This window comes from Aegilops tauschii, chromosome 3, assembly GCF_002575655.3.
Source record: "Aegilops tauschii subsp. strangulata cultivar AL8/78 chromosome 3, Aet v6.0, whole genome shotgun sequence".
NCBI lineage: Eukaryota > Viridiplantae > Streptophyta > Magnoliopsida > Poales > Poaceae > Aegilops > Aegilops tauschii.
Window position 1 is genome coordinate 315,163,277 of NC_053037.3, and position 26,476 is coordinate 315,189,752.

The 26,476-nt window shown below is 42.7% G+C and overlaps 1 protein-coding gene across 2 annotated transcripts; it reads left to right on the top strand.

Moving 5' to 3' along the window:
• The first annotated feature begins 16,942 nt into the window (after positions 1-16,942).
• On the top strand, positions 16,943-20,349 carry LOC109771152 (uncharacterized protein At1g03900). 2 transcript variants are annotated; one of them, XM_020329854.4, is made up of 8 exons: positions 16,943-17,288; positions 17,408-17,439; positions 17,886-17,986; positions 18,067-18,139; positions 18,269-18,300; positions 18,564-18,654; positions 19,061-19,172; positions 19,774-20,349. In XM_020329854.4, the coding sequence occupies exons 1-8, from the start codon at positions 17,196-17,198 to the stop codon at positions 20,161-20,163; spliced, it is 924 nt and encodes a 307-aa protein (XP_020185443.1). In that variant the 5' UTR covers positions 16,943-17,195; the 3' UTR covers positions 20,164-20,349. The 2 variants fall into 2 exon arrangements, with proteins under 2 accessions (XP_020185443.1, XP_020185442.1); XM_020329853.4 differs by having other exon boundaries at positions 18,067-18,300.
• The last annotated feature ends 6,127 nt before the right edge of the window (positions 20,350-26,476 follow it).

The following is a 26,476-nucleotide window of genomic DNA, read 5'->3' on the forward strand; positions in this document are numbered from 1 at the left end:
GGAGGTAAGTGATGATGTGGTGTGAAGAGATAAGTGAGGGGGCCCACGTGTGGACTACAACCCACCAGGGCGCACCTTAGGGGTCCTGGCGCGCCTAGGTGGGATGTGCCCACCTGGTGCACCTCCCTCTGGTGATATTTGCACCAGAAATTCATAAATATTCAGAAAAAAGTATTAAATTTTCAGAGCATTCTGAGAACTTTTATTCTTGGGTCATTTTTTATTGCACGGGAAATTCAGAAAACAGACAAAACATGGCATTTTATTTTATTTAACTAGTAAAAACAAAAAACAAAAAGTAAGGAAAGAACGTAGTGCTTACTAAATTCATCAACTTCATACCGCTAAAAAATGATCCATTAATAAGGATGACCAGGTCTTATTAACAACCACTTTCGATTAGCATGAAACCGAAGAACTTTCATAAGTCACTAAGTTACCTCAATCAGGATATGAATGTCCCCAACAATAAGCATTTCATATTTCTTTTTGACAGTAGGTAGAGGTATTTGAAACTTCCAATAGTGATTGTCGGAGATTTTTCAATAACATTAATACCATTCACTTGGAATTGTTTCTTCGGAAAGTGCACCGTATGCTCATTACCATTAATATGAAAAGTGACCTTGCTTTTATTGCAATCAATAACAGCCCCTGCAGTATTCAAGAAGGGTCTACCAAGGATAATCGACATGTTGTCGTCCTCGGGCATCTCAAGTATAACAAAGTCAGTCAAAATAGTAACATTAGCAACAACAATGGGCACATCCTCACAGATACCGATAGGTGTGGCAGTTGATTTGTTAGCCATTTGCAAAGATATTTCAATAGGTGTGAGTTTATTCAAGTCAAGTCTTTTATATAAAGAGAAAGGCATAACACTAACACCAGCTCCTAAATCACACAAAGCAGTTTTCACATAATTCTTTTTGATAGAGCAACGTATAGTTGGTATTCCCGAATCTCCAAGTTTTTTAGGTACTCCATCTTTAAAAGTATAATTAGCAAGCATAGTGGAGATTTCAGCTTCCGGTATTTTTCTCTTATTAGTGATGATGTCTTTCATATACTTTGCATAAGGAGGCATTTTCAAGATATCAGTCAAGCGAGTACGCAAAAATACTGGCCTCAGCATTTCAGCAAAGCGTTCAAATTCTTCATCATCTTCCTTTTTAGTTGACTTGGGTGGAAAAGGCATAGGTTTCTTAACCCACGGTTCTCTTTCTTTACCGTGTTTTCTAGCAATGAAGTCTCTTTTATCATATCTTTTATTCTTAGGTTGTGGGTTATCAAGATCAGCAGGTGGTTCTATCTCAACATCATTATTTGGTTCTTTTTCATTTGGTTGAGCATCTTCATGAACATCAGCATTATCTTTTTCATTATCACTAGGTGGATGTTCATTACCAGATTGAGTTTCAGCATGAGAGATAGAAGTTTCATTATCCTTATCAGGAGGTTTTTCTATTTCAGGTTCGCTAGAAGCATGCAAAGTCCTATCATTTTTCTTTTTCTTTTTCTTTTTAGAAGGACTACGTGCACTAGTGTTATTTCTTTGTGAGTCTTGTTCAATTCTTTTTGGGTGTCCCTTAGGATAAAGTGGTTCCTGAGTCATTTTACCTCCTCTAGTTGCAACTCTAACAGCAAAGTCATGTATATTATTATTCATTTCATCAAGCAATTCTCTTTGAGATTTAGCAACTTGTTCTAACTAGGTTTGTACCATAGAAGCATGTTTTCCAACACCTCTAACATCATTTGAGATTCTAAATAACAAGTCACTCAAGCGAGCAATCATATCAGAATTATATTTCAATTGTTTCATAACATTTGCATTGAAGTGATCTTTTTTTCTAATGTAGTTTTCAAACTCATAAAGGCATTGACTAGGATGCATATTGTGAGGATTGTCATTACCATTGAACTTCAATAGGAGGTAAATTTTTAACATCCTCGACTTTAATACCTTTTTACTTCATAGATTTCTTTGCCTCTTGCATATCTTCAAGACTGAGATATAATATACCCCTCTTCTTCGGAGTGGGTTTAGCTGGTGGTTCAGGAAGAGTCCAATCATCATAATTTTTCAATATGTTATTCAATAATTCTTCAGCTTGTCCAATAGTTTGTTCCCTGAAAACACAACCAACACAACTATCTAGGAAGTCCCTAGAAGCATCAGTTAGTCCATTATAGAAGATATCAAGTATTTCATTTTTCTTGAGAGGATGATCAGGCAAAGCATTAAGTAATTGGCAAAGCCTCCCCCAAGCTTGTGGGAGACTCTCTTCTTTAGTTTGCACAAAGTTAAATATTTCCTGTAAGGCAGCTTGTTTCTTATGAGCAGGAAAATATTTTTCAGAGAAGTAATAAATCATATCCTGGGGATTACGCACACAACCAGGAGTAAGAGTATTGTACCAAGCTTTAGCATCACCCTTTAATGAGAACGGAAATAATTTGAGAATAAAGTAATAGCAAGTTTTCTCATCATGAGTAAAAAGGGTGGCTATGTCATTCAACTTAGTAAGATGTGCCACAACAGTTTCAGTTTCATAACCATGGAAAGGATCAGATTCAACCAAAGTAATTAACTCTGGGTCGACAGAGAATTCATAATCCTTATCATCAATAAAGATCGGTGAAGTAGCAAACTTAGGATCATATTTCATTCTAGAATTCAGAGATTTTCCTTTATACTTGCATAATAATTTCTCTGGATCATCTCTATCCCTACAAGGAAGAATATCTCTTTGTCTCCTCATTCATAACATACCCTTCCGGTACCTTAGGCAATTCAAATCTAGGAAGGCTAGTTCTAGCAGGTGTTTCAGGAGTTTCAGTTTCAAGCTCATCATCAGATTCAACAACATCATGTTGTATTACTCTAGCAATTTTTTCATCAAGAAATTCACCAAGTGGCACATCATTATCATCAAGCAAGGTACTAGCATCATCATAAGCATCATTCATAGTAGAAGTAGCATCATCAATAATTTGCGACATATTAGAATTGATAGCATATGGTGGTGTTGCAAGTTTACTTATAACAGAAAGCAGAACTGGATGGCAGTTCCTTACCTCCCCTCGTCTTAGAGGGAAATATCGTATTCTTAGCATCCTTCAGATTCTTCATAGTGATAAATTGATAATAATCCCAAGTGACTCAACAAATATAGCTATGCTCCCCGGCAACGGCAATAGCAATAGTAATGGTAACAATGATAACACTGATTTTGTAGCAAGTGTAATAGTAACAGCAGCAGTAGTAACTTAGCAGAAACAATATAGGAGAAATTCGTTGGCATTGGATCAGTGAATTCGTTGGATGATATTCATCATATAACCGTCATAACCTAGGGCGATGCGGCACTAGCTCCAGTTCATAAATATAATGTAGGCATGTATTCCGTAAATAGTCATACGTGCTTATGGAAAAACTTGCATGACATCTTTTGTCCTGCCCTCCCGTGGCAGCGGGGTCCTATTGGAAACTAAGGGATATTAAGGCCTCCTTTTAATAGATAACCGGAACAAAGCATTAACACATAGTGAATACATGAAATCCTCAAACTACGGTCATTATCGGGAAGTGTTCCGACTATTATCACTCCGGGGTTGCCGGATCATAACACGTAGTAGGTGACTATAACTTGCAAGATTGGATCTAGAACATAGATATAATGGTGATAACATAAACGGTTCAGATCTGAAATCATGGCACCCGGGCCCAAAGTGACAAGCATTAAGCATGGCAAAGTCATAGCAACATCAATCTCAGAACATAATGGATACTAGGGATCAAGCCTAACAAAACTAACTCGATTACATGATGAATCTCATCCAACTCCTCACCGACCAGCGAGCCTACGAAGGAATTACTCACTTCCGGTGGGGAGCATCATGGAATTGGCGATGGAGAAGGGTTGGTGATGATGAAGAACGAAGACCCCCTCTCCGGAGCCCCAAACGGACTCCAGATCTGGCCTCCCGATGAAGAACAGGAGGTGACGGCGGCTCCGTCTCATGGATCGCGATAATTCTTTCTCCCTGATTTTTTTGTGGAAAAATAGGATTTTATAGCATCGGTTTCAGGGTCTGCGGGGCCACCAGGTGGGGACAACCCACAAGGGCGCGCCAGGAGGGGGGGCGCCCTGGTGGGTTGTGCCCACCCAGGTGCCCCCCTCCGGTGGGTCTTGGCTCTAGAAATTCTTATTTATTGTATAAAAAATCCTCGCAAAGTTTCGTTCCATTCCGAGAACTTTTATTTTTGCACAAAAACAACACCATGGTAGTTCTGCTGAAAACAGCGTCAGTCCGGGGCTAGTTTCATCCAAATCATGCAAAATTAGAGTCCAAAACAAGATGAAAAGCGTTAGGAAAAGTAGATACGTTGGAGACGTATAAAGATGGCACATACAAATTTGCTTAGAATGGCACGGATATACCGCATATAGGTAGGTATGGTGGACTCATATGGGGTTTAAAGATTTTGGATGCACAAGTAGTATTTCTACTTAGTACAAGTGGAGGCTAGCAAATAGATTGAGAAGCAACCAACCATGAAATGAAAAACCACATAAGCGAGCATTAAGCATAACTAACACTGAATAATGCACCATAAGTAGGATGTAATTTCATTGCATAACTATTGACTTTCATGCTTGCGTAGGGAATCACAAACCTTAACACCAATATTCTTACTAAAGCATAATTACTCACCAACATGACTCACATATCACTATCATCATATCTCAAAACTATTACAAAGAACCAAGTTTAATTTGTCCAATGATCTTCATGAAAGTTTTTATTATATCCCTCTTGAATACCTATCACTTTGGGACTAGTTTCATATGTTGCTTTTGATAAGCTCAAACAAATTTAAGTGAAAACATGAGCATAAAAAATTTCTTCGCTCAAAATAATATAAGTCAAGCATGAGAGAATTTATTCAAAATTTTACTAACTCTCAAATAAATCTAAGTGAAACATGAGAGCATTTCTTCAAAAATATTAAAGCACACCATGCTAAAAAGATATAAGTGAAGCACTAGAGCAATTCCATAGCTCAAAAAATTTAAGTGAAGCATAAAGAGCAATTCTAACAAAGCATAGAATAATTTTGGCTCTCTCAAATAGGTGTGTCCAGCAAGGATAGATGAAACAAACTAGAAATCAAAACAAGCAAAGACTCATATAATACAAGACGCTCCAAGCAAAACTCATGATATGTGACGAATAAAAATATAGCTCCAAGTAAAATACCGATGGTCGTTAGAAGAAAGAGGGGATGCCTTCTGGGGCATCCCCAAGCTTAGTTGCTTGGTTCTCCTTGAATAATAATTTGGGGTGCCATGGGGCATCCCCAAGCTTAGGCTCTTTTCACTCCTTATCCTTCATCCATCGTGATCTCACCCAAAACTTGAAAACTTCAATCACACAAAACTTAACAAAACCTTCGTGAGATCCGTTAGTATAACAAAGCAAATCACCACTCTAAGTACTGTTGCAAACCCATTCATATATTATTTTTCCATTATACCTACTGTATTCTAACTTTACCATGGCTTATACCCCCGATACAATCCATAGATTCATTAAAACAAGCACACAACACAAAGAAAATAGAATCTGCCAAAAACGGAATAGTCTGTAGTAATCTGGAAACTTCATATACTTATATAACTCCAAAAATTCCAAAAAATTAGGACAACGTAGGAAATTTGTATATCAATCTTGTGTAAAAAATTCAGGATTTTATCACGCTTCTGTGATTTTAAACAATTCTTCTACTGTGTGCAAAAGTTTCTGTTTTTCAACAAGATAAAATCAACTATCACCCAACATGATCCCAAAGGCTTTACTTGGCGCAACCACTAACTAAAACATAAAAACACAATCATAATAGTATTATAATTGTGTAAACACTCAAGAATAGAAAAAAGAAAAAAATATTCATTGGGTTGCCTCCCAACAAGCGCTATCGTTTTATACGCCTAGCTAGGCATAATGCATAGATTCAAGTATTGCCATCTTTCTTCCTATTTTCCATAGATGCGTTCTTGTCAGCAGGTTTTGCAAAATAACTTGAAGCACATTATCCATAGAAATTTTAGCATTATCAAGTTGCCCATCTACGTACCCCCTTTGATTTTCGGCCACAATCCGAGAATATTGTTGATTAACATCATTGAAAACTTGTTAGATTATATCTAAAACGGGGATTTCCTTTTTAAGGTTCTCATAAAAATTGATTATTTCCAAGCTAATGTCTCAACATATATTCACTATTATAAAGGATCTCATTTATCACCGATTTTTCATGGCTCATACCATAACAATAAAATAAAAATCCCTAGCTTCCCGTACCATGTAGTCAAATTCATTCATAAGAATAAGGGTAGCTAATTTTTTAGCCTTAGGATCCTTTATAACGGGTAGCTCATAAAACAATCTTTGCATAGTAGGATGGGTACGGATAAATCTATTTTCAAGTTTCAGAACTAGTGCTGAAAAGCTTCCGTCAAGAGTCAAATTTCCAACACAATTGGAAAAATTCTTGGATATGTTCTTTTCCAATAACATTCCCTTGCCCCAAAACAAAAGTTTTAGCATCCAGATTGCCAGATCATCCAATTTTAGGAGTTACGCCATCATATGTTTCTGCCATACCGAAATCACTCATAGTGACAACTTCAAACGAATAAGAGATGTGACGAGAAAACGACGAACGAAAAGGAGGGCGAATAAAACAACAAATTTTTATGAAGTGGGGGAGATGAAAACAAGAGGCAAATGGCAAATAATGTAAATTGCAAGGAGATGAGACTTGTGATTAGGAACCTGATTGATGTTGATGATGTCTCCCCGGCAACGACGCCAGAAATTACTTTTGATGTCGCTTGAAATCGCGTCGGTATTTCCCCAAAGAGGAAGGGATGATCCAGTACAACTATGATAGGTATTTCCCTTAGTTATGAAACCAAGGTATCAATCCAGTAGGAGAACCAAACAACACTATGTAAATGGTACCTACACACAAAGAACAAATACTTGCAACCCGACTCGTATGAGGGGTTGTCAATCCCTACTGGGTAACGGCGCCAGAAATTGTCAAATTGACGGGAGAATATTTGTGGTAGATTGGATAAATAGCTCTCGATAAAACGTGAAATAAAATAGTAATAAAAAAGTGCAGCAAGGTATTTTTTTTTGGTTTTTGGAATAATAGATCTGAAAACAAATGCGAATAAAAATAGATCTCAAAGCAAATATGATAAAGAATAGACCCGGGGGCCGTAGATTTCACTAGTGGCTTCTCTCGAGAAATAGCACACGGTAGGTAAACAAATTACTGTTGGGCAATTGATAGAACACTACTAGGGAAAACCCTAGCAGTAGCGCGTGTTTAAAGCCTATCAGTAGCGCGGGGTGCAGCGCTACTAGTAAGGCGCTACAGCTAAAGGTTAGCAGTAGCGTGGGTTGGACCACGCTACTGCTATATCGACTTAGTAGCAGTGCTTTTTACTATCAGCGCTACTGGTAATTAGTAGTAGCGCTTCTCCTAGCACGTGCTACTACTATTATTCCGTATTTCTTTTTTTATTTCATGTTGTATTCATACACCTTTATACAAGTTTTCATACCACAACAATTTAGAGAATGATTTTACATTATAATGAGTTATTACATCGCTGGGAGAAAGAACCGTGGACTAGTTTCAAGTGGATGGACATCCACTTGAAACTAATCCGCAGTTCTTTCACCCAATGATATAATATATCATCATCATCATATCATATCATTAACAACTTATCATCATAATACATCATTGTCATATAACACCTCCTCATGATCATCGTTTTCATCAATGAGACATCACATACAAGTTGGTCACTAGACATAATCACAACTACTCATCATCATCAACTCTCATAAACATATTGTACCTCATAGGACCTACTACATTCTCTTAGGACCTACTATATTCTCTTAGGTAAAATAGCATAAAACAAGATAGCCCCTGACTCTCCATTATGGAGAATGGAGATTATCCTGTCTCCAATTCTTGCCTTTCGCACAATGTTGCTTCCAAGAACCTCCTTATGACTGTCCATACATTTTTTCCATTCTAAGATTAGCATGTGTTCATTGGTTTTAGAAATCCGGTATGGACAGGTGAGATTCGTAGGATGACCTGGCTGTATGTTCAAAACATCAAGGCGACCATTCTGATACATCAAATGAGGCACACAATCCATCGGGATTCTCTGTTGAAAAACATAGTAATAACTTCGTAGTTAGCAATGATGTACTAGTTTTAGAAGTATGCAAAAGATGCACGGATGTTGTAATAGTAAAAAATCTTACCAGGATATCTCCTTGGAAGTTATCGTGGTTCAAGACGTGCACTAGTGGCACGTATTGACCATAATTTGGAGGAGTTCGATAAAAGGCATTGTAATTCTCAAGATCAGTACAATATGCGACCAGATGACTTTTCTCCTGATAAGTTAACTCAGAGCCATCGGTGTAGTTGGTTCTGTCTACCATGTTCCGCGCATTCTTTGAAGAATGAAAGTAAGCTACCAATGGAAATAAGCTGTCAACTATTTTGAAATAAACAAAATAACTATGTTTGAGGAACTCACATAGCGGTAGAATTGGAAGCGTATCAACAAGGACCCAAATGTCCAAATTGTCTTGGTTGATGTCAGGATCATCAAGATCCATGGTAACAAACATACCCTCTTGAAAATCATACATCTTGCAAAGTGCTTCCCAACCCGGGCAACCAAAATGGGATATGCTCTCAGAATTGTATAGATTTACCTCAAAATCCATACCATGATGGGTCCTTAGGTTAATTTTCTTTGTTTCATTCCTCTCATGATCTTCAAAACCCATCCTCTCCAAGACATAGCGTCTTGCATGGCATGGGATAAGCTAGTCGAATTGTAAAAGAAGAAAATTACACGTTGAAGTAGTAGAAGTCGAGCTTAATTACGAAAATAACACTTTGCATCGTAGCTTACCGTATCACAATCGAAGGCCTCCTCGAGCTTAATGCTGAAGCGCCGACCTTCGTCCAGGTGAGGCCTGTCACAGAAACCCCGGTTGTCGCCGCCACCAGGAGCACTCCCCGGGACCTTGTTCGTCCGACGACATTTCCTATGTTCATAATTCAAAGATTAAACTTGTACAATTAAAAATCTTAGCTTGTTCATTATTCATCACGGGTTGACTATCGGTCTGTCGAGTCTTTTCTTGAAAACTCTCAGCTCATGTGGTGTATAGATTCGACCGTCGGTGATGGTAGCTCCTCCTTTCATTCCCGAGTGCATTACACCAAATTGTCTAGCACATGGGAACGAAGGAGAAGCTACCCCCACGACAACAGTCGGGATTCTTCGTCCTCTCATATATGGTGGAGACTCGTCAGACTTAAAGTCAACCCAAAATATCGTTTAATTATCTTTCTAGAAAATCCAGGCCACTCGATATTTCCTACATATTCTAGCACAAGTCATGCCAAAATTCACGGAAAATTCCGGCATGACCTTTGCTAAAACAGGACATATCGAGCGCCTGAAATTTGCCGGAATGAAAATTAATCAACACTCCGGCAAAACATAGGCCACTCGGAGGTGTAACCTGAACATGACCGGCCACTTGGGCAACCACATATCCTATTTGAGCAACACAAGTTTATCTACATCATATCTTATAGGACTCATATTGACATGGAGATTTGGCTGGTCTCACCTCGAGGTCGGAGGGGGTCGGTGACGGGGACGACGGCGGGGATGATGGAGGGGCTCCTTGATTTCTGCAAAAACAAAAACCCTATAAGTTATCACTAATACATCCCGAATAGTATCATACATATAACATCACTAATACAACTAAAACCCTAGCGAACGACGGGTATCGACGACGAGGATGCGGGATAGGCATCGTCGACGTCGATGCGGGAATAATTGCTTAAACTAAAAAAATAACAAAAAATGTGACATGTTCAACTAGTTCTATTAATTCAACTAGTTCTTACTAAATATAAACTTACTATAAATAGAAATAAACTAGTTCTTTCTAAAAATAAACTAGTTTAACTAGTTATATTAATTTTCTTACTAAAAATACATTAGTTCTATAAATTCAACTAGTTCTTACTACAACTAAACTAGTTCAACTAGTTTATTAATTTACTTACTAATTATTTTAAATACTTGCTAAAAACAGTAGAAAACTACATTATACAATAGTAAAAAACTACAGTGAAAAAAGAAAAAAAAAGAGGGAGGGGGCGGGCGAAGGAGGAGGAGGGAGGGGCGGGGGGTGGAGGGGGGCGGCCGGAGGAGGAGGAGGGAGGGGGCGGGGAGACGAGGGGGAGGGGGCGGCCGAAGGAGGAGGAGGGAGGGGGCAGCCGGAGGAGGAGGAGGGAGGGGGCGGCCGGAGGAGGAGGAGGGAGAGGGGCGGTGGGAGGAGGGCGGCCGAAGGAGGAGGGGGGAGGAGGGAGTACCTCGGCGAGGAGCAGCGCGGCGGCGGCGGACGACGTACGGGTTCGGCGCGGGCGAGAGTGAGTGAGAGGGAGTGAGTGTGAGAGGGTGAACCGCTCCAGGATAAGGTAAGTAAGTAGGAGCGCGTTTCAGAGAAACGCGCTACTGCTACGGTCCGTAGCAGTAGCGCTTGTCAGTGGTACGCGCTACTGCTAAGTGGGGCTAGCCATCTGCGCCCAGTACAAATATAGCAGCAGCGCGCTTTGGCAAAACGCGCTACTGCTAAAGTAGTAGCAGTAGCGCGGTCTATTTAAAAACGCTACTAATAAGTAGTAGTAGCGCCCTGTTTTGTCCAGCGCTACTGCTAAAGTTCTGTGCATAAGGTTTTCCCTAGTAGTGGAAGATCGAATAATTATGATGATATCCAAGGCAATGATCAATATATAGGCATCACGTCCAAGATTAGTAGACCGACTCCTGCCTGCATGTACTACTATTACTCCACACATCGACCGCTATCCAGCATGCATCTAGGGTATTAAGTTCATGAAAAAACAGAGTAATGCAATAAGAACGATGACATGATGTAGACGAGATCTATTCATGTAGGAATAGCCCCCATCTTGTTTTCCTTAATAGCAACGATACATGCCTGTCTTGTTGTCCTTCTGTCACTGGGAAAGAACACCACAGGATTGAACCCATCACAGAGCACCTCTTCCCATGGCAAGAAAAATCGATCTAGTTGGCCTAACTAAACCAAAGTTTCGAAGAAGAAATACGAGGCTATAAATAATCATGCATATAAGAGTTCAAAGAAGAATCAAATAATATTCATGGATATAGATCTGATCATAAACTCAAAGTTGATCGGATCCCAAGAAACACACCGCAAAAAGAGTTACATCAAATAGATCTCCAAGAGACCATTGTATTGAGAATCAAAAGAGAGTGAGGAAGCCATCTAGCTACTGCCTACGGACCCGTAGGTCTATGGTGGACCACTCACGCATCATCGGAGAGGCGCCAATGAGGATGATGAACCCCTCTGTGATGTTGTTAGATTGGATCTCGTGGTTCTGGAACTTGCGGTGTCTGGAATTATGTTTTTTTACTCCCCTAGGGTTTTTGGAATTTTTGGGAATTTATACGGCGAAGAGGCGATGCAGGGGGGCTCCATGGGGGCACAACCCCCCTGGGCTCCTGGGTGCGCCCTGGTGGGTTGTGCTCTCCATGGGCTTCCCCTCTGGTACTTCTTTGGCCCACTGGATGTCTTCTGGTCCAGAAAAAATCTCCAAAAAGTTTCGCTGCGTTTGGACTCCGTTTTTTTACTGATATTCTGCGAAGTAAAAAAAACAAGCAAAACACAGCAACTGGCATTGGGCACTATGTCAATAGGTTAGTCCCAAACAATGATATGAAGTTGCTATAAAATGATTGTAAAACATCCAAGAATGATAATATAACAGCATGGAACAATAAAAAATATAGATATGTTGGAGAGGTATCAGCGGGCAGCAAGGCTTCTCGTGCACAACCTTCTCGGCGACAACCTCCTTCATCAGTTGCTGGAGAGGTGGGTGCTTCACAGCCCCCCAGCTTCTTCGGGGATGAAGCAGGCTAGGAGCCCTCCACCACCGCCTCCCACGACCGGAGCCGAGGCGGTAGCGCTCTACGACTTATCCGTTCTCAACGAGCCCGATGAGGAAGAGGAGTAAGCACTCCGCTCTCCCATCATCATACTTTTTTTGCATCTGCTGTTGATTTTGATCATCCCGGGCAACTTGGTCTTGCAGGGATGTGGTGCCATTGGCGGAGAGGCGACAGAAGAAGATCAGGCTTGCCGAAGAGAGTGAGGCGACAACAAACGTTGAAGAAGAACCTACTCCTTCAAATGTTGCCGGCTCCAGCCCCCAACTCCTGCTGGCAAGCTCCACCGACGAGACCGTTGTCATGGAGACCGATAAGGAGGTTGGGAGCAATCTTCCGGAGGGAGAGCATCAAGGAGCGGGCCCCTTAGTGACGCCCTCGACCTCTGCTCCTCCGCTAAGTAGCTCGCCGACAAGGTCCACCCCTCCTACAGAGGAGTGCCAAGAGGAACTCGTCCACGTCAAGGACTTGCCGGCAACCAACGTTGTCGGGGACCGAGCGACGACAACTCATGTTGCCGGAGAAGACCCAAGGTCTCCTCCACAAGCCCATCAACATAAACCTTCATCGAGTGCCATTTTTTTCTTTTTTTCTTTTTCTTTTTTGTCTTCTCAACTTGATTTGAATCTTGAATTCTTCCCACTCTTCACCCTTTCTTTCCCATCTTACAGACTCAACCCCATTGGAGGAGGAGGAGCCCGTTGTAGATGTTCAAGAAATTGCAAAAAGCAAAGCCGATGAAGCTATCAGAATTTCTGTTGCAGAGGCTGCAGTATCAGAAACCGAAGAGGCCAGGAAGGCCGCTGAGAAAGCGCTCGAGGCTCCCGGCAGCGCACCCGCCTCTGCCAGCGCCGATGTAGTGATGAGAGATGCTGGCCACGGGGACCCAAGCACCGTTGATCACCCGATCTTGCCGGAGGAGCGGCCCACGACAACACCACTGGCGTCTTCTCTTCAACTGCACCATTCCGAAGTCCCCGTCACATATGATGCCGGAAAGACTACCCCTGAGGACGCATTTGCTGAGATCGTCACCCCCTCGTCCCGCGGCTCCACTGGAACAAGCATCTCTGATGATAGCGCCGCTGACCTTGCCTTCCTGAAAACCATGGCTGTTGGTTTTCAGGACATGCAAAAGCGATATGGCACATGTTGAGACAAGATCCAAGCGGAGCGGCAGGCTATGGAGTTGGCTGAGGAGAAGCTGGACGAGAGGGTCGCGGAAACCAGCAAATGGCATGAGGAGAAGCTTCACAGCATCAAGGGTGAGGAGGAGAAGCTTGCCGTTGCTAAGAAGGAAGCAGCAGCCCTGCCCGGCAAGTTATCCGAATGGCAAGCACATCTTGATGCCAAGGAAAGGGACCTTGCCACCAGAGAGGAGTCATTTGCCGCCTAGTTGTGTAGTAAGGACGAATAGATCCAAACTCTGATCGTGCAGCAGACCCATGAGCTAGAGCAGAACAATACAACTCTGGAAGCTCAAGTACTGGATCACGCCGGGAAGCTTGTAGAGGCCGCCAAGGCTACAGAAGTTGCCGAGGCCGTCAAAGCGGAGCTGGATGCCAAAGTCAAGAAGCTTGAGGAAGCTCTGGCCGACAACAAGGCTGATGCAGAGAAGGTGGCCTACACCTTGGCTGAACTACAGACTTTTGTCCCTGCCAAGAACATGGAGCTATCCACCGCCAACAATTCCATTGCTGACCTCAAGCTCAAACTCAGAACTCTGGAGCAAGATCTCGAGGCCGGCAAGAAAAGGGAGAAGGACTTGCTAGTGAACTGGAACAATGAGAAGGCTTCACTCGTCGGCGCTGAGAAGTCCATCAATGAACTGAGGGATAACGTGGAGCTTTGGACCACTAGCCTTGTCAACATCGCGGAACGCCTCAGCTCGCAGCTGGCCATCATGAAGATGGACAACTACATCTTCACGGACGACGAGCATGAGGTCGCAAGTGCTAGGCTGACGCGCTTCTTTGAGAATCTCATCAAGGCACTGGAGATGCACCATGAGGAGAGATCCGCCCGCCTCGCGCACGAGTCCCGCGCGTTCTGCCGCGACGTCCTCCTCAAGGTGCTCGTCAAGCTCGTGTGCCGGAACCCTGGCCTCGACATCTCCAAGGCTTTCAAAAGATTGCCAAAGGGAGTGGACACCAAGGCCGCCGAGGAGCAAGGGCCGCTTGCCGACAAGGTCACCAAGATCCTCAGGACTAAGGGCCAGCACAAGGACTAGCCCTTCACTTATATCATTTGGCTGCAAATGTAGTTCATGTAAATGAAAGGCTCATCTTAAGTTAGAACTGCATTTGGCTTCTGATGTAATATAACTTGCTACCTGATGAATGGTTGTGTGCTATCTCCCTTGTCTTATTCTGTTTTTGCATGGTTTTTGTACCCTATGCTTGCCGGAAACTTGCTGATGCACACACTCTTGCCACGAGCGCTCGAGGAACAGGTCCTTAGTAGCCTGCCGGAAGTGCCTCTGCCAGCAAGGTCACACTTGACGGTCACAGCGCAGCTACTTAAGTTGTCGAGCGGACTCGAAACAAAGTAAGAGCGCAGCTAGTCGTGACAAGGTTCCTTAGCGTGCGTGTTTCTCATACAAAGGCCAAGATCGTTCAAGGAAGAAATGCAACTACAACAAAGAATTTATTTCAAAGTTTTTCAACTTAGCTCTTTTTTTGCTACACTTCTTGTCATGAATGATAACTTGAACGCCACTTGTGGTATCCATACAAGCGCTCATACGGGCGCACACGCCTGTATGGAACACCGTTTTTTGCTCTGTCTTCGCATAAACACCTCATGTTGATTCCTTCTTTCTCCATTCTCCTTCCATTCCATTTCCACATGTGATTTCTTTCCTTTTTAGCCCATTTCCCGTGGAAACACATCAAAGAGAGGATTTGTGGAATCCTTTGCATTCATTGGTCATTAGTGGCAATATCAGAGCGAATATCTCTTTTTAAATGAAATATCTCAGATTAAACAAAGGTGAATGAGTGTAAAAATATCACCCATCAGGCCCTCGAAGGGATCAAGATGGGATCTTCCTAAGACCTGACGCTTACTCCAAGGAACGAATGCAGTCTTCAGCATACTTGTCTTCATATGTAACCGACCATATGTAACCCTAGGTACCCATGACATCTATATAAGCTAAAGATGGAAATGGGCAGGGTGTGGGGTAGGTAGAGCAATACCATACCCATACCCGTGTTGTCAATGGGTACAAAATTCTACCCATACCCGTAACACGGATATAAAACTTTACCCGCACCCATAACTGATGGGTACCCAACAGTTAGATCAAACAATACACAAGCTATTCATGATTTTACATTCATCGATATCACATTTGAAAAAAAAGCATTTATCTCAACTCAATAACAAATAGATGAGTACATGACAGTTATCTCAATTCAAATTGACAATTGGTGAGAACTTTAACATACGTTCACAAGCACGACACACTCCACGACTAAGGTCCACATGTCAGTATAAACAGGTAGGGTATGGGTATATCCATGGTTACAAGGCTATACCTGTGCCCTACCCATGACTTAACGGGTAGGGTACAAGTACTACCCATTGGTATAAAGTTGTGCTCATACCCTGCCCATGCGGGTACAGTATCCACGGCTACCCGTACCCGTGGGTAAAATTGCCATCCTTAATGTAAGATGAGGGGCGTAGACCATAGAGGCGAACTCATTCATACACGATCTCGTGGTAGATCAACGTGTACTCTGTACCCCATCCACAATCAATACATTCAAAGCAGAACGTAGGGTTTTACCTATTCGAGAGGGCCCGAACCCGGGTAAACATCGGTGTCCCCTTGTGTCATGTTACCATCCAGTCAAGACTACCAGATCGGGACCCCCTACATGAGATCTGCCGGATTCGACTCCGTCCCCTAGCCGTCGCCACACCATTTAGAACACGGAGAGAAGAGATCTAGAGAAGAACCACCGGAGACCCTTCTAGTTTTGTTCCTCCATCTCCATACTCATATTCATTTCACCATCACCATTGCAAGATGAAATCTTCCAACCCCTACAAACACCTCACTCGTCTTTTTATACACCTGGTCCTGGCGCCCGAGGGCTTGGACCACCCATACTATGACATCGACAGCTACATATTTACCTACTCCCTTCGCATCACTTTAATCCATACCTTCTCGCAGAGGGCGGTACATGCCCATGCCCTAGCTTTTCATGCCATGGTCCTTGCCGAGGTATGCCACTCTTATGTCAGATCATCTTTCCTAGCCACTTGGGCGCGACCGGACACGCTGGGGTGTAGGATCTTCTCTCCTGGAGAAGAGGGAGTTCCCCCGAGCACTTCCCATGGCCCATCGGGTTGACCTCACGGAAGGGCCTCGATGGCTCCTTTGGGGAGGCCCAAGGGGTACCTTTGTCCTGATCCCGTCGGTGACGATTTTTGCGACGGCGGGCTGATGCTGCTTCAATGGCGACTGATTTTTTCCCTCATCAGGACCCGCGACGCGGAGCAGGGCGGTCGGTGCAGAGCAAGACAGTCGACGCGATGAGTGTAGCTGAGACTGGTGGCTAGTGGCGTCCGTGCCGCCTCGAATTTGTGAGGCGTGCTGCTTGATAGGCGGCGGCAAGCGGCAGTGGTGAAGTGCGGTGGGATTTGGCGGCAGTCGACGACGATGACAAACGTCGAGCTAAGTGGTTACCGCGGCGATAGACGCGGGAGAGGGAGAGGGGAGGATTAGACGGCGCCCTCTCATCTAACGGACAGGGAGGTGACCGGCCAGGGCTGGCGCCGGTTGACAAAGCCAACTCTCAACACCTTCCCTTCCCCTTCCTACATTCCTCGTCCTCCTCAGTCTCTCCCCTCTCATCCCCCAACCCAAAGGATCCCTCCTCTTCACACTCCGTCTCGCCACATTCGGAGCTCGGATCCAACCACTGCTTATCCCACCCGATCCCTCCCAAATCACCCACGCACCCGATTCGCTCCTCCCCTGCAAAGAGAGGTCTATACCCCTACCTTGATTCGGCGGCCGGCGCCATGGCGAGCGGCAGCGAGCAGCCGCAGGCGGAGACCGAGCCCGAGGCGGTGGAGCTCGTGCTGTTCCAGGTCGCCGAGTGCTACGTCTATCTGGTATTCGCCCTAATTCTCTTTGGTTTCTGTGACAATCTAGTGATGGGGATTCGTCGAGCGCTTGCTGTGCATGAATGTGTTGCCGACGGCCTGACGTTTTGGGGCCTTTTTGTGTGCAGATACCTCCTAGGAAGACGGCCGCCTCTTACAGGTTCTGCTCCTCTTAGTTCGTTGAAGAATCTGATAACGGTTTGTTAGGATTTGTATCTGTTGACTGTCAGGTTGAATAGCGTTAGTAGCTAAATCAACCACGAAAATCACAATTAGCTAAAGGTTGCAGGCCTTGTTTCAGCATTTCTTTTTCGCATTTGTAAACTTGATTGCAAAGATAATGCACTATTTTGCTTCACGATTGCTGTTCGTACTTTGTGGTGTTCGGTTCGAGTGATGGATTGAACTTATCTTTTATTTGTTGTTGAATGTATCACCAGTTCGCAGCCGCGTCATTGCTTATATGACCGTGCTAACAGAAAAAAAGACTAGGAAGGAAATCCTACATATATCATGGACTACCCCACCATATGATTAATCCACTCCTCAGACCATATCATGCCTTTCGCAATTTATTGTAAATAATCTAACATTAGTGACATCTAGGGCTGATGAGTGGAATGTCAACAAATGGGCTTGGGAAGGGGCACTTAAGGTTGCCAGCAAGGGAGAAGAATGTATCATCAAACTAGAAGACAAGAGCACTGGTACAGTAATTTTGTTACTGCTGGCCATTCCTTTGTAGCGTTTGTAATCCTGACCTCTTAATTTCTCTTGTTCATTTCAGGTGAGCTGTATGCTAGGGCATTTCTGAGAGAAGGCGAACCACATCCGGTGGAAGCTGTAATTGATAGCAGCAGGTCGGTATATATTGCTGCCACAGGGCAGTCTAATTGTATAATGAAATGTGTGCCTTTGCAGTTCCATTCTGGGTTAGACACCGCAAATACTCTATTAGCAGAACCTGAAACGATTCTTATTGCTTGCAGATATTTTGTACTTCGCGTTGAAGAGAATATAGGTGATAACTTGTCTTTCCCTCGAGTTATAAGATCTTGCATTTGCACTGACATTCTACTTACTGCTGAGTTTAGCCGTTTCACATAGTATTTGATACTTAGTGTCGAGCTGGTGAGCATAGTGTTTGTTAAGTTGTGTTGAGATGGTGAGCATGGTATTTGACAAGTAGTATTGAGATGCTGAGAATATTACTTGATCTGGTTAGCACCATTTCTTGCAATGGTTCGTATATAGAAGCATGACAACTCTTACTATGCACTGCAGATGGGCGTCAGCGTCATGCTTTTATAGGTTTAGGCTTCCGTGAAAGAACTGAAGCATATGACTTCCAAGCTGCTCTACATGACCATATGAAGTATCCTTTTATCTTGAAACGCATTATGTTGCCTGTAATTTGGATTGTCACATGAATGTTTCCCATGCAAGTCAGTCCACGACCAGAGACTATATATGTGGAATTCCATTAGATCAAAAAGTAATGTCTGCTTAGCACAATATATTATTGTTTTGAAACTTAACAATTTTAATACTAAGTGGGTCTATTACATGAATCCAGTCAGGTCACTGAGCAATGCTCAGAACTTTGAATGCACTTCCAATTGACAAAAATGTTTCTTCTAAAGTTATACGAAATATTTCTTGGCCAGTCACTTTTCTTCTTCTTTCCTGTTTCTTTATTACTTCTAAATATATTGGTGTATGGTATTAGAGTTGTACAATAAGTTGTTCATATAATCTGTTGTTCTCTTACATAATCAAAGATATCTAAACAAGAAGAAGACCGCTGAAGAGATGGTGCAGCACTATGAGAATACGTCATCAGTGGATTATAGCCTCAAAGAAGGGGAAACTTTAGTTCTTCAACTAAAAAATGTAAGTTTTCATTGAACTTCTTATTCCAGGAGAAATGAATTAAAGCTTGGTCATGGGATTATTTTTAAATGTCTTAAAAATTACTCCCTCCGATCCAAAAAAAGTGGCTTTAGTTCAAATTTGAACTGAAGCTGAACTAAAGGCACGACACTTTTTTTTGGATCGGAGGGAGTAGCATATATGATTTCTTTATGCTTAATTAGTATTTTCCTCTTTAAGATGCACAGTTATTCTGTGTGCAACCTCGTTTCTGGTCATGCATGGGATTTATTGAATTGGAGCAATCTTCTTATCTTTACCTAGAAAACACAGTCTAGTGCATCTTCAAGGTTCCTCCAATGGCATTTGAGAACATCATATACCCTTGCATATTCAGGGATATATCAGTTTGAGCTGCTGTCACGTAAGAACTTGAGAAGAAACTGAACCTTACTAAGCTATAGTTAAGAATATTTTCGTTCATGTGGCAAAATGAGTTGACTAAAGCGTATTATGCTACAGTAATAAATTTGTATGCATGCCTTTGATAAGCACTTGACTTGCCTTGTATTTCTCATGTTCTTCACGTAACATGCCCCTGATTTTTGGGTCTGTTATGCAGAAAGAAAGTGGCAGCAAGACAAAATCTGCATTTTTCGAGCAAGGCCTGAACAAGCTGTCGTTCAATGAAAAAGCAAACACCAAGGAGGCCACAGTGTCCCTCAAACTCCCACCACCTCCACCCTCACCCGTGTCTCCAACTGATTCTGGAGTTGCCATGTCCCCTTTCAAAGCAGAATTTCCTTCCCAGGAACAACCAGGCACCGGCGATGCCAGAGACGCCGCCGCTCCTTTCAAAGCAGAATTTCCTTCACAAGAAGAAGCACTGGATGATACCGTGGAAGCTAGAGCGGAAGCTGCTCCTCGTAATCAACCAGCCGCAGCAGAGAAGAGCAAACAAGGAAGCGTGGATGATGAGTTTGACTTTGGGGACTTCCAGGCTGCTGCTTGAATCATGTATCCTGTACATACGTCAACTTTATTACGTGGACACATACATGTCTCCTTTCTTTTTCTTGGATCTCCCGTCAGTTGTGACTTTTTTTTCGCCACCCGAGTTGTTGTACAGAGAGCTGTCATATGATAAGCCGTATAAATTAAGAATACATATATAAGCCGTAGAACACGTTGATGGAAACATTCTGGATTTTTTTAAGCACGTATTTTCTATCAAATTTAAATGAGCAATATGTAAAAAGTAGCCAAGAAAAGAAAGAAAGAAAAAGGAAAAAGAGCCAGATCCTATCCAATTGCTGCTATAGGTATCCCCATAGATTTGATCAACTAGAGCGAAACATCATCCCAGATTGGAAATGGTCCAATCCTTGAGGGCCTGTTCATGCTTAATTTTGAAACTGTGAATTAGAAGGTTCAGGTCTTGAGTAAGTATTTCCAGGAATTTGTGCAAGGAACCTCCTTCCTGCAGATCTTGCCATTTCTTAGAATCCATAAGTTCCAGCACCCTAGAATGATTATATCCATGTCCAAGGCCTTGGGAAACTTCTGATGGGGTAGTGAAATCTCATCATACATATAAATTCCAGCACCCTAGAATAATTATATCCATGTCCAAGGCCTTGGGAAAGTTCTGATGGGCTAGTAAAATCTCATCATATATATAAGTTCCTCTTTGCCTATAGGTGATTATAGAGGCCCAACAGTCCCGAGGAAAAGGACAGTCCCAAAAAAGATGAAGAGCGGGTTCTTCAGCACCCTCATTGCAAAAAAACAGAGTCATAGCATGGTTTTCCTCTTAAGAGTTTTTTGTGTTGACCCTGTCAAGTAGCTAGAAAAATAATCTTATGCCTAATCCTGTCACCACGTTTCCAGAGCCATTTGAAGATCTTGTGTGCTTCCACTCCACCTATCATAGTATTGTACACTAATATGGAAGAGTAGTCTTATTATTATTAGAGCATATCCACCTATCTTGATTCTGCCAATTGGTGTGTTGAGAAAGCAACAGTTGAAGCTCATTCAGTTGAGCAAAAGCTTCAGCTGAGAGAGGGGTGAAGACATAAATGTCAGCACTGTTAACCATATGTTTCAGACATTGAGTGTCATTTCTAGAAAAGGAATCATGCCAGAATTTAATTTTGTGACCAGACCCACCCTTGCAAGACAAGATTTCTTTGAAAGTAGGGAATAGTTTGAGGTGTGCCTTCCACTAGCTAGAATCCACCATCTTTTCACCAGGGAATTCCTCGGAGTAGTATTTGTCCCAAATTAGTTGCACCCAAGGAAGACTTTCTTTATTGAAGAATTTTTGAAGGTTTTTCATCAAGAGAGCTTTATTGTGGACAACCACATCATCTAGGATACTAATCCCACCCCGACTTTTAGGCTTGCGTACTGCGTTCCAGGCTATTAAAGTCTGCCCAGAGTTTTCTTGTCCATATTTCCTCCAAAAGAAGTGTATGAGGTATTTGTTTATTTGCTCAATGACATCAGCAGGTCTAAAGCACACATGAAGAAAATAGGCATGACAAAGAACACAAATTTAATAAGTTGTAATCTTCCATCATATGATAGCATTGTGGAGCATCCAGCCAACCTTCGCTCTATTACTTGACAAAATAGGATTAAAATCTTCATTTCTCAATCTTCCATCTCTTAGAGGAGGCCCAGATATGTGAGTGGAAAGTTACCCAGGTTGCGTCCCAGAAGATCAAGAATTATGTTCGGATTTCATCAGGCACATTCAATGGAACGAAAACTATTTTTCTATAGTTAATCTTCAGACTAGTTTGAGCGAAAAAATGAGCCAGAAGATTATTGAGCTGGAGAATTTGAGGTTCCTCTACTCGCATGATCAAGATGTCCTCTGCATACCGAATCACTGGAAAATCTTGGTTGGAATGTGGTAAATGGGGTACCCGAATCAAATTGGCATTCGTTGCTTCATTAAGAATGGTTTGCAAAAGATCGGCGACTAGAACAAAAATAAGAGGGGAGAGAGGGTCCCCTTGTCTAACCCCTCTTTTACAATGCAATTGTTTTCCTGGAACCCCATTAAGCAATATAGATGAGAAGCATGTGCTATGAACCATTCTCATCCACTTGATCCATATATCACCAAAGCTTTTTTCCTTTCAGAATTTGAAAAAGAGTCTCATGCTCAATCACATCAAAGGCCTTCTCAAAGTCAAGCATTAAAATAATCATTTCTTGCTTTCACTGCTTTCGCTGATGTATGTATTCAAAGGCCCAGCCAGACAATCTTGGATTGATCTTTTCCTACAAAAACATATTGATATATGTGCACCAACTGGAGAATGATTTTCTGCAGCCTATTTTCCCATACCGTTGGTCAATGATGCAACTCATGAAAGAATTAATAAGGGAAGAGAAGATTCACAAATAAATACATTATCATGGAAATATTTTGTGATTGTGAGCCCCCATCAAAATATTATATGCCAAAATTGTTGATGTTGGACAAGGAAGACAACTTAATGATTTATGTTTGTTCATATTCACATAGAAGTTATATTGTCATAGATCCTTCAACATGTGGTGCTTGCCCCCTATCTTTGCTAGCCAAAAATTCCGCACTAAGTAGAGATACTACTTGTGAATCCAAAAACCCTTAAACCCAAATCTTATTTTCAAGAGTCCACCGTACCTACCTATGGATTGAGTAAGATCCTTCAAGTAAGTTGTCATAGGTGCAATAAGGCAATAAAAATTGCTTCTAAAAGTGTAAGATCATTTAGTGTAAGAGAAAATTGAGTGTTGTACGAACTTGTGATGGTAAAGAAATAAAAGCGACAGACTGCATAATAAAGGTTGCCATCACAAGGGGCAATATAACGTGACGTTCTCTTGCATTAAGGGGTTGAGCATGCAAACAAATAAGCGCATGGCAACCTCTGCTTCCCTCTGCGAAGGGCCTATCCGTTACTTTTATGCAAGAGTCAAAGTCTTTCTTTTTTTCTATTCCTTTTTATTTTTCTCCTTTGGCAAACATCATGTGGTGAGGAAAGATCTAGCCACATATGTCCAGTTGAATATGGGTAGCATGAGTTATTATTGTTGACATCACCCTTGAGGTGAATACGTTGGGAGGCGAAACTATAAGCCCCTATCTTTCTATGTGTCCGGTTGAAACGTTTTGCTCATGTGTACGCGGTGAGTGTTAGCAATCATAGAAGACTATATGATGGTTGAGTATGTGTACTTGCCTAAAGGCTCTGATACGTGACCCTTCCTGAAAAGATGATGAATTGTAGTTGCAAAGTTGACTGAGAACATAGTTTGTTGGTTTCTAATAGAGTTTATGCTTTATACTTCGATAGTGTGATGAATTGTTACTTATTCATGAGAAGTCTATGATGAAAGTTCTATGATAGAAGTTTTATGTTTAAGTTTGTTGCTGTTATAATAATTCACATGATGCTTCTATGTCTGTATTTTGTTTTATCGATACCTCTCTCTCTAAGCATGTGGACATGTTGTTCGATTTCGGTTTTCGCTTGAGGACAAGCGAGGTCTAAGCTTGGGGAGTTGATACGTCCATTTTGCATCATGTTTACCAACTGTTATTTATAATGTTTTTATGCATAATAATGCTTTTTTGGAGCAATTCTAATGCCTTTTCTCTCATAATATGCAAGGTACACACAAAGAGGGAGAATTCCGGCAGCTGGAAATCTGGACCTGGAAAAGCTACGTCAGGCCACCTATTCTGCACAACTCCAAATGAGCTGAAACTTTACGGAGATTTTTTTATGGAATATATGAGGATTATTGGAGCCAATAAGTACCAGAGGGGGCCCACCAGGTGGGCACAACCCACCTGGGCGTGCCAGGAAGCCCAGGCGCGCCCTGGTGGGTTGTGCTCTCCTCGGCCCACCTCCGGTGCCCATCTTTTGGTATATAAGTCATTTTGACCTAGAAAAAATCGGGGGAGGACTTTCGGGACGGAGCGCCGATGTCTCAACGCGGAACTTGGGCAGGAGCACTTTTGCCCTCCGGCAGAGCGATTTCGCCGGGGGAACTTCCCTCCCGGAGGGGGAAATCATCGTCATCATCATCACCAACAACTCTCCCATCTTGGGAAGGGCAATCTCCATCAACATCTTCAACAACACCATCTCCTCTCAACCCTAGTTCATCTCTTGTGTTCAATCTTTGTACCAGAACTATAGATTGGTGCTTGTGGGTGACTAGTAGTGTTGATTACATCTTGTAGTTGATTATTATATTGTTTATTTGGTGGAAGATTATATGTTCAGATCCAATATGCTATTTAACACCCCTCTGATCTTGAGCATGATTATCATTTGTGAGTAGTTCCTTTTGTTCTTGAGGTCACGGGAGAAATCATGTTGCAAGTAATCATGTGAACTTGATATGTATTCGATATTTTGATAGTATGTGTGTTGTGATTCCTTTAGTGGTGCCATGTGAACGTCGACTACATGACACTTCACCATATTTGGGCCTAAGGGAATGCATTGTGGAGTAGTTACTAGATGATGGGTTGCAAGAGTGATAGAAGCTTAAACCCTAGTTTATGCTGAAGGAAATATGCCCTAGAGGCAATAATAAAGTTATTATTTATTTCCTTATATCATGATAAATGTTTATTATTCATGCTAGAATTGTATTAACCGGAAACATAATACTTGTGTGAATACATAGACAAACAGAGTGTCACTAGTATGCCTCTACTTGACTAGCTCGTTGGTCAAAGATGGTTATGTTTCCTAGCCATTGACATGAGTTGTCATTTGATTAACGGGATCACATCATTAGGAGAATGATGTGATTGACTTGACCCATTCCGTTAGCTTAGCACACGATCGTTTAGTATGTTGCTATTGCTTTCTTCATGACTTATACATGTTCCTGTGACTATGAGATTATGCAACTCCCGTTTACCGGAGGAACACTTTGTGTGCTACCAAACGTCACAACGTAACTGGGTGATTATAAAGGTGCTCTACAGGTGTCTCCAAAGGTACTTGTTGGGTTGGCGTATTTCGAGATTAGGATTTGTCACTCCGATTGTCGGAGAGGTATCTCTGGGCCCACTCGGTAATGCACATCACTTAAGCCTTGCAAGCATTGCAACTAATGAGTTAGTTGCGGGATGATGTATTATGGAACAAGTAAAGAGACTTGTCGGTAACGAGATTGAACTAGGTATTGAGATACCGACGATCGAATCTCGGGCAAGTAACATACCGATGACAAAGGGAACAATGTATGTTGTTATGCGGTCTGACCGATAAAGATCTTCGTAGAATATGTGGGAGCCAATATGAGCATCCAGGTTCCGCTATTGGTTATTGACCGGAGACGTGTCTCGGTCATGTCTACATAGTTCTCGAACCCGTAGGGTCCGCACGCTTAAAGTTTGATGACGGTTATATTATGAGTTTATGTGTTTTGATGTACCGAAGGTAGTTCGGAGTCTCGGATGTGATCATGGACATGACAAGGAGTCTCGAAATGGTCGAGACATGAAGATTGATATATTGGACGACTATATTCGGACACCGGAATGGTTCCGGGGATTATCGGATATATACTGGAGTACTGGGGGTTACCGGAACCCCCCCGGGGGTTTAATGGGCCTACGTGGGCCTTAGTGGAGAAGAGGAGGGGCGGCTAGGGCAGGCCGCGCGCCCCCTCCCCCTCTAGTCCGAATTGGACAAGGAGGGGGGGGGGGCGGCGCCCCCTTTCCTTCCTCTCTCCCTCCTCCTTCCCCCTTCTCCTAATCCAACAAGGAAGGGAGGGAGTCCTACTCCCGGTGGGAGTAGGACTCCTCCTGGCGCGCCTCCTCCTGGCCGGCCGCCTCTCCCCCCTTGCTCCTTTATATACGGGGGCAGGGGGGCACCCCATAGACACAACAATTGATCATTGATCTCTTAGCCGTGTGCGGTGCCCCCCTCCACCATAGTCCACCTCGATAATATCGTAGCGGTGCTTAGGCGAAGCCCTGCGTCGGTAGAACATCATCATCGTCACCACGCCGTCGTGCTGACGGAACTCTCCCTCAAAGCTCGGCTGGATCGGAGTTCGAGGGACGTCATCGAGGTGAACGTGTGCTGAACTCGGAGGTGCCGTGCGTTCGGTACTTGATCGGTCGGATCATGAAGACGTACGACTATATCAACCGCGTTGTGCCAACGCTTCCGCTTTCGGTCTATGAGGGTACGTGGACAACACTCTCCCCTCTCATTGCTATGCATCACCATGATCCTGTGTGTGCGTAGGATTTTTTTTTGAAATTACTACGTTCCCCAACAGTGGCA